Here is a 14563-nt window from a genome sequence, read left to right as displayed (position 1 = left end):
ATACAGGCGTCCTTTCTAACTAAAATGCCAGAGACGAAGGAAACAGTTGCAGAGTTTAATGGCTGTGATAGGAGAAAATGGGAAGATGGATCAACAACATTGTAGATACTCCACAATACTAACCTAAATGACATAGTGAAAAGAAGGAGGCCTCTACTTAATCACAATATTCCAAAACACACATCCTTTTTGTAATAAAGCACTGAAGTAAAACTGCAAAAAATGTGGCTAAGAAATGTACTTTATGTCCTGAATACAGTGTTATGTTTGGGGCAAACAACATATCACTGAGTACCACTCCTATTTTCAAGCATGGTGGTGGCTGCATCACGTTATGGGTATGTTTGTCACCGGCAAGGACTAGGGAGTAATTTTGGCTAAAAATAAATAGAATAGAGCTATACATAGGCAAAATCCTAGAGAAAAACCTGGTTCAGTCTGCTTTCCAACAGACACTGGGAGACAAATTCACTTTTCAGCAGGACAATAACCTAAAACACATGACCAAATATACACTGGAGTTGCTTACCAAGACAACATTGAATGTTCCTGAGTGGCCGAGTTACAGTTGACTTAAATTATCTTGAAAAATTGATGGCAAGACTTGAAAAGGGATTAGCAATGATCAACAACCAAATTGACAGCTTGAAGAAAAAAAATGCAAGTATTGTACAATTCTGGTGTGCAAAGCTTTTAGACTTACGCAGAAAGACTCAGCTGTAAACGCTGCTAAATATGATTCTAATATGTATTGACTCAGGGGCATGAATACTTTTGTAAATGAGATATTTCTGTATTTAGTACATTTGCTAACATTTCTAAAAACATGTTTCACTTTGTTATGAGGTATTGTGTGTAGATGGGTGAGCAACAAAAAAAATATATAATCCATTTTAGATTCAGGCTAACACAAAATGTGGAATAAGTCAAGGGGTATGGAAACTTTCTGACGGCACTTAGTCGAATGTAGAAGTGAAACTAACAGACTTCCTTATAACCATCCCCAAACAACCCTGTCGTTTTCTGTGCTCTTGTTTATTAGTTCTTTATTACGACTCAACTCCTTCATAAATACACTAAGGTATAGCAGCTGGGTAACAGTAGGACACTAATTCCTTTATTTCATTTCACAACATTCAAGAAGAACAAAACATGAATTATCTGGAGTTAGGGAGTCCTACAGTTTAATTGCCCAGCTGCTTCCTCAGAATGTTCATAAAGGAGTTGAGTCGTAATGACAGTTACACTGACAGACTACTGTATATGACTTACATCTTACATGGATTTTAAGAGTAAACATTGAAAAGGTCATTTAAAAGTAATTTTTATAATTTAACTAGGCAAGTCAGCTAATAACAAATTCAGATTTATTCATTTACAATGGTGGCCTACCAGGGAACAGTGGGTTAACCGTCTTGTTTTGGGACAGAACGACAGATTGTAAACCTTGTCAGCTAGGGGATTTGATCCAGCAACTTTTCGGTTACTGGCCCAACACTAACCACTAGGCTACTTGCTGCTCCAAATTGGCTTTATCTGGCACACCCTACACGATTTTATCAGATCTTGACAAAACACTTCCAGTTTATACAGTTCTCCAAATTTGAAGAGCTTCATTGTCAATAGAGAACAGAAAAAAAATTGACTATTTTAAATTTGTTCATTTTGTACATGAAACAATTACCCAAAATAAAGTAGTGTTGGTGGCACAGGAAGATTGTAATGTTTGAAGATTGTAATGTTTGGCGAGCATAATACATTTTTAAAAATCCTAAGAGGAAAAACAGGATTTGAGAGAGCAGAGGACGAGTAACTTGCAGACACATTACAGTAGATGGAGAAAACCCAAACCTAACACAGGCAGGCAAACTAACAGAGTTGAAGGGTTTTGGTTAACATTAAACACATTTTCATTCAGGAAGTGATTTAAAGTTTAAATCGTGATTTGAAAAAAAAAAAAAAACATTTTACAGCAAACAATGAACTATTTCACTTCCTCCCCTGATCGGACCACACTTAACTTGGCATTACGAGTACAATTTGCATATGCCAATAACAATGAAACATTCAGTTTGTGGACTGTAGATTGTCAGCAAATAGTCAAAATATGACACATAGCAGGTTTACCAAACTAAGACCAGGTAACAAATACAAAACATAGTTCTGAAAATATATTTAAGATTTTATCAGACTCAGTAAAAAGTGAGGAAGTGCACCAGAGAGTTCATAAGAAAATAGGATTCATTTAAAACTATGGCCAAGTATGACGTGGTACCCAGTCAAGTCTTGTGAAACACTTAGTCCCAAAGCACAATCGGACCTATGATGACTATGCAGTAAATAATTACAGTTTTATCAGCATACATACACACATAAAACATCATGGTTATTCACCTAAATGTAGGAGTTTCAAGCTAAAAAGAACTTCATGTATACTCAGCAAAAAAAGAAACGTCCCTTTTTGAGGACCACGTCTTCCAAAGAATTCTTAAAAATCCAAATTTACTTCACGGACCACTGTAAAGGGTTAAAAACACAGTTTCCCACCTGTGGAACGGTCGATAAGACACTAACAGACGGTAGGCAATTAGGGTCACAGTTATGAAAACTTAGGACATGAAAGAGGCCGTTCTACTGACTCTGAAAATCACCAAAAGAAAGATGCCCAGGGTCCCTGCTCATCTGTGTGAACGTGACTTAGACATGCTGCAAGGCGACACGAGGACTGCAGATGTGGCCAAGGCAATAAATTGCAATGTCCGTACAGTGAGATGCCTAAGACAGCGCTACAGGGAGACAGGACGGACAGCTGATCGTCCTCACAGTGGCAGACTACGTGTAACAACACCTGCACAGGATTGGTACATCTGAACATCACACCTGCGGGACAGGTACAAGATGGCAACAACAACTGTCTGAGTTACACCAGGAACGCACAATCCCTCCATCAGTGCTCAGACTGTCCGCAATAGGCTGAGAGAGGCTGGACTTAGGGCTTGTAGGCCTGTTGTAAGGCAGGTCCTCACCAGACATCACCGGCAACAACGTTGTCTATGGGTACAAATCCACCGTCACTGGACCAGACAGGACTGGCAAATAGTGCTCTTCACTGACGAGTCGCGGTTTTGTCTCACCAGGGGTGATGGTCGGATTTGCGTTTATTGTCGAAGGAATGAGCGTTACACCGAGGCCTGTACTCTGGAGCGAGATGGAGGGTCCATCATGGTCTGAGGTGGTGTGTCACAGCATCATCGGACAGAGCTTGTAGGCAATCTCAATGCTGTGCGTTACAGGGAAGACATCCTCCTCCCTCTTGTGGTACCCTTCCTGCAGGCTCATCGTGACATGATCCTCCAGCATGACAATGTCACCAGCCATACTGCTCGTTTTGTGCGTGATTTCCTGCAAGACAGGAATGTCAGTGTTCTGCCACGGCCAGCGAAGAGCCCAGATCTAAATCGTCTGGGACCTGTTGGATCAGAGGGTGAGGGCTAGGGCCATTCCCCCCCCAGAAATGTCCAGGGAACTTGCAGGTGCCTTGGTGGAAGAGCGAGATAACATCTCACAGCAAGAACTAGCAAATCTGGTGCAGTCCATGAGGAGGAGATGTACTGCAGTACTTAATGCAGCTGGTGGCCACACCAGATACTGACTGTTACTTTTGATTTTGACCCCCCTTTGTTCAGTGACCCATTATTCCATTTCTGTTAGTCACTTGTTCAGTTTATGTCTCAGTTGTTGAATCTTGTTATGTTCATACAAATATTCACACGTTAACTTTGCTGAAAATAAACGCAGTTGACAGTGAAGACATTTTTTTTTGCTGAGTTTATTTAACCATCTGAAAAACACTAATACAATGCCACTCAGTTCTCTGCGAGCAGTATTTGAGCATTAGGCCTAGGTACGCAGCAAATGTTTTCACCGTAGGGTAAAGTAGCCAACTGTCAAGAAATGTGTGTGTGTTATGTGACCAGGCATGAGTTGAAGTATACCATCTTTACTGTAAAAATATTATGTTCGTGTGTGTCCCCATCTGCATTACCTGTGTTGTCTGACCAGATCAGAGTTCAGATAAACCACAGTAGCTGTGATATCGTCTCTGTACATGCGTGCCAGGTCCTCAGGCAGAGCCAACATAGATGCCAGTTTCTCCTGGCAGAGCTCTCCATACTGCCCAGTGCCCAGGGCATGTCTGATGAGGTGTGTGGCAGCATTGGTGTCCAGGGTGGGCATGGCAAGGGCACGGCGTTTCCAAAGCAGCTCTTGCATCTGGCCCAGGTTCAACTGTCTCTCAGTGGGGGAGACTGGAGCCTAGAGTGATGACGGTTTACTACATTAGAACTGATAATTGGATATATGCACCTGGACAAAAAACACCTGTAAGAAGTTTCTCCCTTCAGCCCTCACACACACCCTCTCATCCTTACCTGTAGATGAATCCCACTCAGGTGTTCGCCCACCAGCCGAACCGCCTCCTCAGAGCTCATCTCGTCCCACAGCCCATCAGAGCCCAGGATCAGGAAGCGGTCCTGCGGTCGGAGGCTGTGATAGGTCAGCTGCGGCGCCACGTCCAGGTAGGGTGGGCTCAGGTAGTTGGGCGGAGTGTACTGGTAGAGGTTAAGGAAGTCCAGTTCTATTCCAGACTCCAGGCTTTCTAGAACACTCTGCTGCAGCTCAAGGCTCCACTTGAACCTTACGTCTCCAAATGAACGCAGAGGCATCAGGATCTAGAGATCACGAGATGGAGAATTAGTCACACAGAATACATGCAGAGGTAACTATACTGTAGGAGTCTGTCACCAGTGACCACCATTTCCCTATCCAGCGCAGCCTGGTCTTTCTTATGATATACAAATAAATCTACAGTATTTGATCGAACAACTATTATGTGATAGTGGTGGTGTGTTCTGACCCCCAGCAGCCTGTTGTCAGTGATCACAGTGTCCCTCTCCGAGGGGGGGTGCTGGGTTCGGAGCCTTTCCAGCTCAGCCTCGTTTTGTGCGTTGTGGTCCTGGGACAGGGGTAAGGCGCTCCACGACCCGTCTTCCTCCTGCACCCCCAGCACTGCACGGCAGTCACCTAAGTTTACGCCACACAATAGAAAATAACTTCATTTTCATCTGTGTTCAAAGAAGAAAATAATAGTATAGTATTTTAATGTCCATTTGTTGCGAACGGGGAGTACTTTAAGAGTGTCATTATCACAGAGTAATCATGATACAATCCCATTATAGACAAAACATTAAGAACACCTTCCTAATATTGACTTACACTCCCCTTTGCCCTCAGAACAGCCAGAATTGGTCGGGGCATTGACTCTATAAGCTGTCGAAAGCTTTCCACAGGGATGCTGGCCCATGTTGACTCCAAAGCTTCCCACAGTTTTGTCAAGTTGGCTGTATGTCCTTTGGGTGGTGGACCATTCTTGCTCAACAGTTTCCCGTGTGTATTGTGATAAACCCAGTAGAGTGGCAGATCTTGACACCCTCAAAAAGGTGCACCGGGCACCTACTGGCATACCCTGTTCAAAGGCACAAATCTTTACTCTTGCCAATTCACCCTCAATGATACACACAATCCATGTCTCTAGGCTTATCCTTCTTTAACCCGTCTCCTCCCCTTCATCTACACTAACTGAAATGGATTTAACAGGTGACATCAATAAGAATGTTCCTGTTCTCAAGAAAGCTACGGTAACGGAGCTAAACGACTACCGCCCCGGAGCACTCACTCCCGTCATCATGAGAGACTAGTCAAGGACCATATCACCTCCACCCTACCTGACACCCTAGACCCACTCCAATTTGCTTACCGCCCCAATAGGTCCACAGACGACACAATCACACTGCCCTAACCAATCTGGGTAAGAGGAATACCTATGTGAGAATGCTGTTCATCGATTACAGCTCAGCATTTAACACCATAGTACCCTCCAAACTTGTCATCAAGCTCGAGACCCTGGGACTCGACCCTGCCCGGTGCAACTGGGTACTGGACTTCCTGACGGGCCGCCCCTAGGTGGTGAGGGTAGGTAACAACATCCCCATACTTGATTCCAACCTCTCTTTTAAAAAGCATGTGAAAAGGGTAATTCAAATAACCAAATTCAACCTAGCTAATTTCCGATTAATACAAAATTGTTTGACTACAGAGGTAGCAAAACTGTAGTTCAAATCTATGATACTACCCCACTTAACATACTGCTTGACTAGTTGGGCCTAAGATTGCTGTACAACATTAAGACCTATTCAGTCTGTCTACAAACAGGCTCTCAAAGTGCTTGATAGGAAGCCCAATAGCCATCATCACCTTTACATCCTCAGAAAGCATGAGCTCCTGAGTTGGGAAAATCTTGTGCAATACACCGATGCATGTCTTGTATTCAAGATCCTAAATGGCCTGGCTCCCCCTCCACTCAGTATTGTTGTTAAACAGAAAACCCAAACATATGGCAGCAGATCCACAAGGTCTGCCATGAGAGGTGACTGTATAGTTCCCTTAAGGAAAAGCACCTTTAGAAAATCAGTTCTCTCTGTGAGAGCTTCCCATGTCTGGAATACACTGCCATCAGACACACATAACTGTACCACATATCACACTTTCACAAAATGCTTGAAGACATGGCTAAAGGTCAATCAGATTTGTGAACATGGTCCCTAGCTGTGTGTTGCCGCTTTCCATGTCTGTTGTCTGTAACTTGTAAGGTGTGGAAACACTGTTGCTTTTATGAATTTTGTCTTGCTGCTTTTTGTTCTATGTTGCTATGTCTGCATGCTACATCTTGCTTGTCCTATGTTGCTATTGTCTATATTGTAATTGTTTTTAATAACCTGCCCAGGGCACTTTTACTGAAACGTTGATTAATGTGCACTGTCCCTGTAAAAATAAAATAAAATCAAAGGGTGCGTTCTGAGCCTTCTCCTGTACTCCCTGTTCACCCACAACTTCGTGGCCATGCACGCCTCCAACTCAATCATCAAGTTTGCGGATGACACTACAGTGGTAGGCTTGATTTTTATTTATTTTACGAGGCAAGTCAGTTAAGAACAAATTCTTATTTTTCAATGACGGCCTAGGAACAGTGGGTTAACTGCCTGTTCAGGGGCAGAACGACAGATTTGTAATTGGCAGCTCGGGGATTTGAACATGCAACCTTCCGGTTTATAAGTCCAACGCTCTAACCACTAGGCTACCCTGACGATTAGCAACAACGATGAGACGGCCTACAGGGAGGAGATGAGGGCGCTCGGAGTGTGGTTTCAGGAAAATAACCTCACACTCAATGTCAACAAAACAAAGGAGATGATTGTGGACTTCAGGAAACAGCAGAGGGAGCACCCCCCTATCCACATCAATGGGACAATAGTGGAGAGGGTAGTAAGTTAAGTTCCTCGGCGTACACATCACGGACAAACTGAATTTGTCCACCCACACAGACAGCGTTGTGAAGAAGGTGCAGCAGCGCCTCTTCAACCTCAGGAGGCTGAAGAAATTTGGCTGGTCACCAAAAGCACTCACAAACTTCTACAGATGCACAATCGAGAGCATCCTGTCGGGCTATATCACCGCCTAGTACAGCAACTGCTCTGCCCACAACTGTAAGGCTCTCCAGAGGGTAGTGAGGTCTGCACAACGCATCACCGGGGGCAAACTACCTGCCCTCCAGGACATCTACACCACCCGATGTCACAGGAAGGCCATAAAGATCATCAAGGACAACAACCACCCAAGCCACTGCCTGTTCACCCTGCTATCATCCAGAAGGCGAGGTCAGTACAGGTGCATCAAAGCAGGGACCGAGAGACTGAAAAACAGCTTTGATCTCAAGGTCATCAGACTGTTAAAAAGCCACCACTAACATTGAGTGGCTGCTGCCAACATACTGACTCAACTCCAGACACTTTAATGATGGAAATTTATGGAAAAATGTATCATTAGACACTTTAAACAATGCCACTTAATATAATGTTTACATACCCTACATTACTCATCTCATATGTATATACTGTACTCGATACCATCTACTGCATCTTGCCATCTTTATGTAATACATGTATCACTAGCCACTTTAAACTATGCCATTTTATGTTTATATACCCTACATTACTCATCTCATATGTACATACTGTACTCGATACCATCTACTGCATCTTGCCTATGCCGTTCTGTGCCATCACTCATTCATATATCTTTATGTACATATTCTTTATCCCTTTACACTTGTGTGTATAAGGTAGTAGTTGTGGAATTGTTAGATTGCTCGTTGGTTATTACTGCATTTTCAGAACTAGAAGCACAAGCATTTCGCTACACTCGCATTAACACCTGCTAACCATGTGTATGTGACAAATAACATTCGATTTGAATAAGGGATCATAGCTTTCACCTGGTCAGTCCACGTCATGGAAAGAGGTGTTCTTAAATGTTTTGTACACTCAGCGTATATCCCACCCTACCTGCATTCGCCACATGGATCCCCTCAGTGCCCACGTGGGCAACACAGGCTGTGGAGCCAGCAAACGCCACCTAGTTGGATGTGTTAAACACAACAGAGAAAGTCAACAGAGAATTGCCACCAATCCATTGCCACAATAAGTTAAAGACACAGGCAATAGCATTGCTGATTTAGGTGAGAAAATCTGAAATTCCTGATTAATCTTGAATGAGGTGGACGGCACACACTCACACCTGTATGGCAGTACTCCTTATAAGGTCGCTAGAGTGTGGGACCTGGGCCTCCAGAGAGATGTCTGTGTCCAGACGCTTAAAGGCATAATACAGAGCATCAGGCGGACTGGGAGGGAGGCAAGGAGGAGAGGGTTGGAGAGACGTATAAGAACCAGAAGACAAAAACAGTTGGTTAACAATACTAATCAGAGAGATGAGTCAGGCCCACACCTCATGCCATGCTCATTGTCTCACAACGTCCACACACAGCCCCACCTCATTCCGTCGCCGTGCTCCTCGCTGTCCAGAAGCTCCTGCCAGAAGACCCGGAGGTGTTCTACGTAGAGCGAGGCTGACTCTCTGTAGTTGTAGTCTCCGTGGTTTTTGTACCACTGTAGGATGGGAGGGACAGGCCTGCTCTGCTCCATGCAGTGTTCTAGCTCCTCCAGTCCTCTCTGGGACATCATGGCCACCGCCACGTAGTACAGCAGACGCTCACTGACCGCCTGGGCACACGCCCAGCCACCATGACCATCAAATACCCCGAACAGCATGCCCTTAGTCTGGGGAACAGAGACTGTCAAACATCCTGGATAACATTTCCTTAGTCTGGGGGGGAGAGAGAGGGAGGAACTGGGGGAGCATGTTAAGCATTCTCCTGCTTGTTTGTAACTAGCAACACACACACCTGTAGGCAGGTGGCTGTGCTGCGGCGGTCCTCGTTGGGGGTGTTAGCTGCCAGCTGGTTGCTTTCAAACTTCCTCACAGCACTGAGACCCCGGCCATCAAACTCAGGGATGCTCACTGCCTGGGTTAGACAGAACAATAGGGTATATTTAAATAACTGGAGAATAAATGATGCCTAAACCATGTTGGTTAGGGGTGAGCCATGCACCCTGATACAGATAGGGTGTGAATGCAGACCATATACACAACAAAATAAAATCACTCCATGGAAAAATACTAGACTGTACTAGATAACTAGATCAACAACCTTCATTAGACAAAGGCATTCTCCTGCTTGATGGCTTATATCAAGGGTTTTCAGTCCTGAGAAAGCCCAGCCCAATGCCATCACACCTGATTCAAGTACCCAAGGGCATTAATGATAGGTTCAAACAGGTGCAATATTGTTGGGGTGGAACGAAAATGTGCATCCTGAAGTTGCCCACATACAGATGGGAAATGAACACCCCTGCTTCATAGGATTACGTAGTGATTATTATAATAAGTGCTACCTGCTCGTTGGCTCGCAGGATGCTGCTGATCTGGACACGGCTCAGCTGAAAGTCCAGGTCCTGACGGGTGGAGAGGAAGCGCATGGTGGCCCCAGACCTACACCTAGCACCTAGCACAGAGCAGCCCCAGGAGGAGAGGCAGGCTCGCTGGGTCAGACTGGGCCACTGAGAGGGGGAGGGGCAGGAGGGTATGGAAGTGTAGAGGGCATGATGGCCAAAAGAGAAAGACAGGAGAAGGAATGGATAGATATGATGACAGGCCAGCATTTACATCGATAGTGCAAACATTCGCTCCCTCCAAGGGCTGCAATCAAAGTCATCCATTAATGTTATTTAGTATACTTGCTGAGTGCAAACACCTGGTTTCCCAGACAATTGCCCTAAACCAGTCACTGATTGAACGCTTTGGTGTTTCTGATCTCTCAGACAGCACCTACCTGGGGAGAGAGAGGGCTGGGGGTGCTGCTTGCAGCTCGCAGAAGGATGCGGCCACACACATGGCTAGACATCCGAAGGCTTGAGGATGAGAGGCTTTGCTGTGCCTCAGACCTAGAAAACAGCGGCTAATCAATAAAATGTCTGCCATTATCACCTGCACACCTGACTAAGCTTATCAGATTTGGGAGTGGAAATAGCTAGCTACTGTAACATTTTGTCGTTCAAGTAGAGCGCGGACACAAGATGCAAGCACTAACGTTATAACACATGTTTGGTGCAGCTAGCGCTAAGTTAGCTATATATGTAGATTTAATGTGGAAACAAATTCAGGTAACGTTAGCTAGCTAGCTAAAATATAAACAGAATACAGTAACGTAACCTGCTAGCCTACATCAGATCGTGCGAATTAGTTCACACACTGTAGCAACATTATGCAACGTCGCTAGCTAACGTTACTTACACCGTTTAGGTTAACTTTAACAGTTAATGCTACGGTGTGCTTAGATGAATACGACCAAACAGACTGCCGGTGTTAGCTCGCCACCACTGATGTACGCAGAATAGCTAGCGAAGTTGTCCACCGAATGCTTTGCAAGCGATACTTAGATAGCGATATTTATCGGACGTATAATAATGAATCAGGTATCTAACGAGTGAAGAAGTGTAAATCAAACCATTCTCAGATCGACTGCTGCGGTGTGTGCCAGCTGTCCAAAAGAACAAGACAGGTAAACTACTGCTTGCCTGTCATCGACACCTTCTTCTTTGAGATTGGGGGTTGACGGCTCGCATCCAATTTTAAAGCTGCGTACACTGCCAACTACTGTACTGGAGTGTGAGGCCAGTCACGTCATACCTACATTTAATTATCTTCAGTCCTGTTCCTCTAAGAAAGTGAAATAGAGCCCTAGATACCACTTCTAAACTATACAGTTCACAAAATATCACATGTTCCACCATTTCCTCCACTGAACACTCATCACACAGACCTGTTTCATGTCGCTCTATCATCCACAATGTGGCATTCAAACCTCTATGCCCATACCTTGGTCTGCTCCACACAACATCCTCTCCACCTCTTCCTCAACTGACCAGTGCACATGATAAAATTGCCTTCCCCTACTACTAGAATCCCACTACCTTTACCAAAGAACGAGCCCTTTTGCCCGGATCAAGGACTTGACTTCCCTATGGCCCAACAGGACCTGAATATATCAAATCAAATTGTATTTATCACAAGCGGCGATTAGAACAGGTGTAGACCTTACCGTGAAATGTGTACTTACAAGCCCTTAACCAACAATGCAGTTCAAGAAATAGAGTTAAGAAAATATTTACTAAATAAAAAAAATCTTAAAGTAACACAAGAAAGTTACATAACAATAACAAGGCTATATAAAGAGGGTACCGAGTCAATGTGCGGGGGTACAGGTTACAGGTCGGGATAATTTGTAATGTGACTCAGCATAGATAATAAACAGCGGGTAGCAGAGGTGTAAATAGTCCGGATGGCCATTTGATTAATTGTTCAGCAGTCTTATGGCTTGGGGGTAGAAGCTGTTATTAAGGAGCTTTTTGGTCCTAGACTTGGCACTCCGGTACCGCTTGCCATGCGGATGGCAGGAAGCTTGGCCACAGTGATGTACTGGGCCATACACACTACCCTCTGTAGCGCCTTTCGGTCAGATACTGAGCAGTTGCCTGTTCGGCCCTCATTAACTCACACAGCTTATTGCATCTTCCTCATCACATATTTCACATTCCCACCTCTCTTCCATACAGCCACATCAGCATACAAGGCCACACCCACTCCTTGTCCTGCCTATTATGTCATCTACAGCAGTGGTTCTCAACTGGTTTTGCCTGGGGACCCAAATTTGACAATGACAATTGAGTCACGACCCAACATTATGGACTGTCGATGATTACATTTTATAATGTTGTGTTGCAGCTACCTTCTTGGGAAGGCTTCACTTTAAAAATAGACTGTCTCAATTATGGTATTAAAGAAAGTCATTACACAGCCACGTTAACTGAGCAAACTTTTATTATCAGTTAAAGAGAATAGGCCATTTAATTAGGTGACCAGTTCAGGAGTGGGTGTAAGAAATGATCAGACTCAGAACATGGCATCATAACCAGTCCAATAATGTTAATGAACAGTAACACATACCAGTGTTTAAAATAGAAAAAACAGCAATCAGCAGAAATTCTTAATCATCAATTACAATGTCAATAGTTTCACAACCTTACATTTTTTTTAAAGGTGTAAGTTTTTAACCAGTTCAATAAAATGTCATATGCATGTCAGAATGAATTAACAATAATAATTAAAATAGTGAATCATAACTTTAGTTTTCAGCCACTTTAACACAGATAGGTAGTGCTGAACGGTAGCATGATTCTGATTTCATGACAGGCGAGAACAGGATACTATCCCATTACACTGCACCAAAACTTTGGTGGTGTCATTTCCAGGAAGTGCATGCTCAGTCCGCGATCAAATGACAACTCCACCATCAGATTTTCTTTGTTGCTTGGCAACGTGACGCTTCCCATCTCCACTCTAAAGGGGTCCCGTATCCAGTCGTCTTGTCTCTTGTTCTCCTCCGGGAAGTAGTCGCACCCTGCAACCCCACAAATGGTTTGTGGGTGAGGTAATAAATACTAGACATAACAAGACAATAAGCATTTTTCAATCACAATTCTAAACATATCATGTAAAAATAAATGTCATACAGTATTCCCTTTCCCTTGGTTTAAAAACCCTGTCTGTTTGCTTCAGAGTGTAACCTCTTGGTAGTGCTCTGGTTTTGTTTTCGCAACGACATAATACTATCACCACCTGTGAGTATTGTTTTTGTTATGATGTTTGATGGTGGGAAAAGGGGGTACTAAGACAAGTCGCCCACAGTACACATAGGACTACTTTGTCTAAAAACACTGAGAACTGGGCGGACCACCCACTGTATTTTTGGTTAGTTAGCTGTATAGGAGTAGGCTAGTCTAGCTTAGGGGTGTTTTTGGATATTGGTTTCTTTCCTTGGGTCCAGCTCTCAAATTTTCCATGTTTAAAGGCAGTGAACTTAGTATGTAAACTTCTGATCCACTGGAAATGTCATACAGTGAAAATCTCTAAACAATTGTTGGAAAAATTAAGGAAAATGGTCTGAGCTGGACCCAAGGAAAGAAACAATAAGCATTCAAAAACACCCCTAAGCTAGACTAGCCTATTTCAACCACAGCTAACCAAAAATAGTGGGTGGTCCGCCCAGTTCTAACTAGTGTGTTGAACAAAGTTTACCTACGGGTAGTGTATGCCAACGGGCGACCTGTCTGGTTACCCCCTTTTCCCACCATCAAACAAACACAAACATCATAACCAAAAACAATACTCACACGTGGGGACAAAGTGACATGTATCCTAAACCACACAAGAGATCTACAAACATATGGCATTTACAGAGATTGCTCCAGAGAGAACTGACAGGGTTTTTAAACCAAGGGAAATGAACTGTGATTGGGTAGGAGAAAAGGAGCAGGTGTCTTCTGATTAGCGACTGATTGGGGAATGATTGCCATCTGTGAGTAGGGGGAGAGGGAGAGAAAATAAATACACACAGAATACTTGTATCCGTAACAACTGACATTTTCAGATCATATTTTGACAAAACACATTGGTTCTTACAATGAATTCTCTATTGTCATGGACTTGGTGGGCACTGTGGTCTTTGTGATATGACTTTAAGCACGTTCTGATGAAACTGTCACTTAATATTTTTTTCTTAGTCTACAAAGGCCCTACATTTATTCACTCTGTGATAGCATTGGATCCTAAATGTTAATTTTATTGTCATCCTGTAAATGGTTCAGTGCCTCTAATCTGGCTGTGTAGAATGGGGATTAAGGGAATTAGATTATGCTGATAAGGAAAAGAGCATACAGTTTTGGCCTGTGTATTCATTTGCCTATAACTAATCAGAATTACATTATGTTTACATAAAGAAAATACTTCAAAATTAAGATCCTACCATGGACAAGATTGGGTGGAAAGGAGGGGAAATAACTCACACCATGCAGCAGGACAACATCAGCTGCGGGGTCTTTGTAATGCAGGTTTGATAATTATATTTTCAATAATGAATGGTTAGCTGTTATGTGACAATTTAGATCAAAAACAATTTTCTTTTTTGGTGTAGATGGCCAAGGAAGTTGCA

General features: G+C 43.5%; 1 protein-coding gene across 2 annotated transcripts; it reads right to left on the bottom strand.

The window, feature by feature from the left end:
- Window positions 1–41: 41 nt before the first annotated feature.
- On the bottom strand, window positions 42–11105 carry pdp2 (putative pyruvate dehydrogenase phosphatase isoenzyme 2). 2 transcript variants are annotated; one of them, XM_064951828.1, is made up of 10 exons: window positions 11021–11105; window positions 10346–10457; window positions 9909–10073; window positions 9359–9478; window positions 8947–9233; window positions 8692–8797; window positions 8460–8529; window positions 4916–5082; window positions 4431–4730; window positions 42–4314 (listed from the first exon to the last, which is right to left on the bottom strand). In XM_064951828.1, exons 2-10 carry the CDS (start codon window positions 10415–10417, stop codon window positions 4042–4044), a joined length of 1560 nt encoding a protein of 519 aa, XP_064807900.1. In that variant the 5' UTR covers window positions 10418–10457; window positions 11021–11105; the 3' UTR covers window positions 42–4041. The 2 variants fall into 2 exon arrangements, with proteins under 2 accessions (XP_064807900.1, XP_064807901.1); XM_064951829.1 differs by lacking the exon at window positions 11021–11105 and adding an exon at window positions 10807–11008.
- Window positions 11106–14563: the final 3458 nt, after the last annotated feature.

This window comes from Oncorhynchus masou, chromosome 31, assembly GCF_036934945.1.
Source record: "Oncorhynchus masou masou isolate Uvic2021 chromosome 31, UVic_Omas_1.1, whole genome shotgun sequence".
In the NCBI taxonomy this organism is placed as follows: Eukaryota; Metazoa; Chordata; class Actinopteri; order Salmoniformes; family Salmonidae; genus Oncorhynchus; species Oncorhynchus masou.
This window is presented reverse-complemented; position numbering and strand designations above follow the sequence as displayed.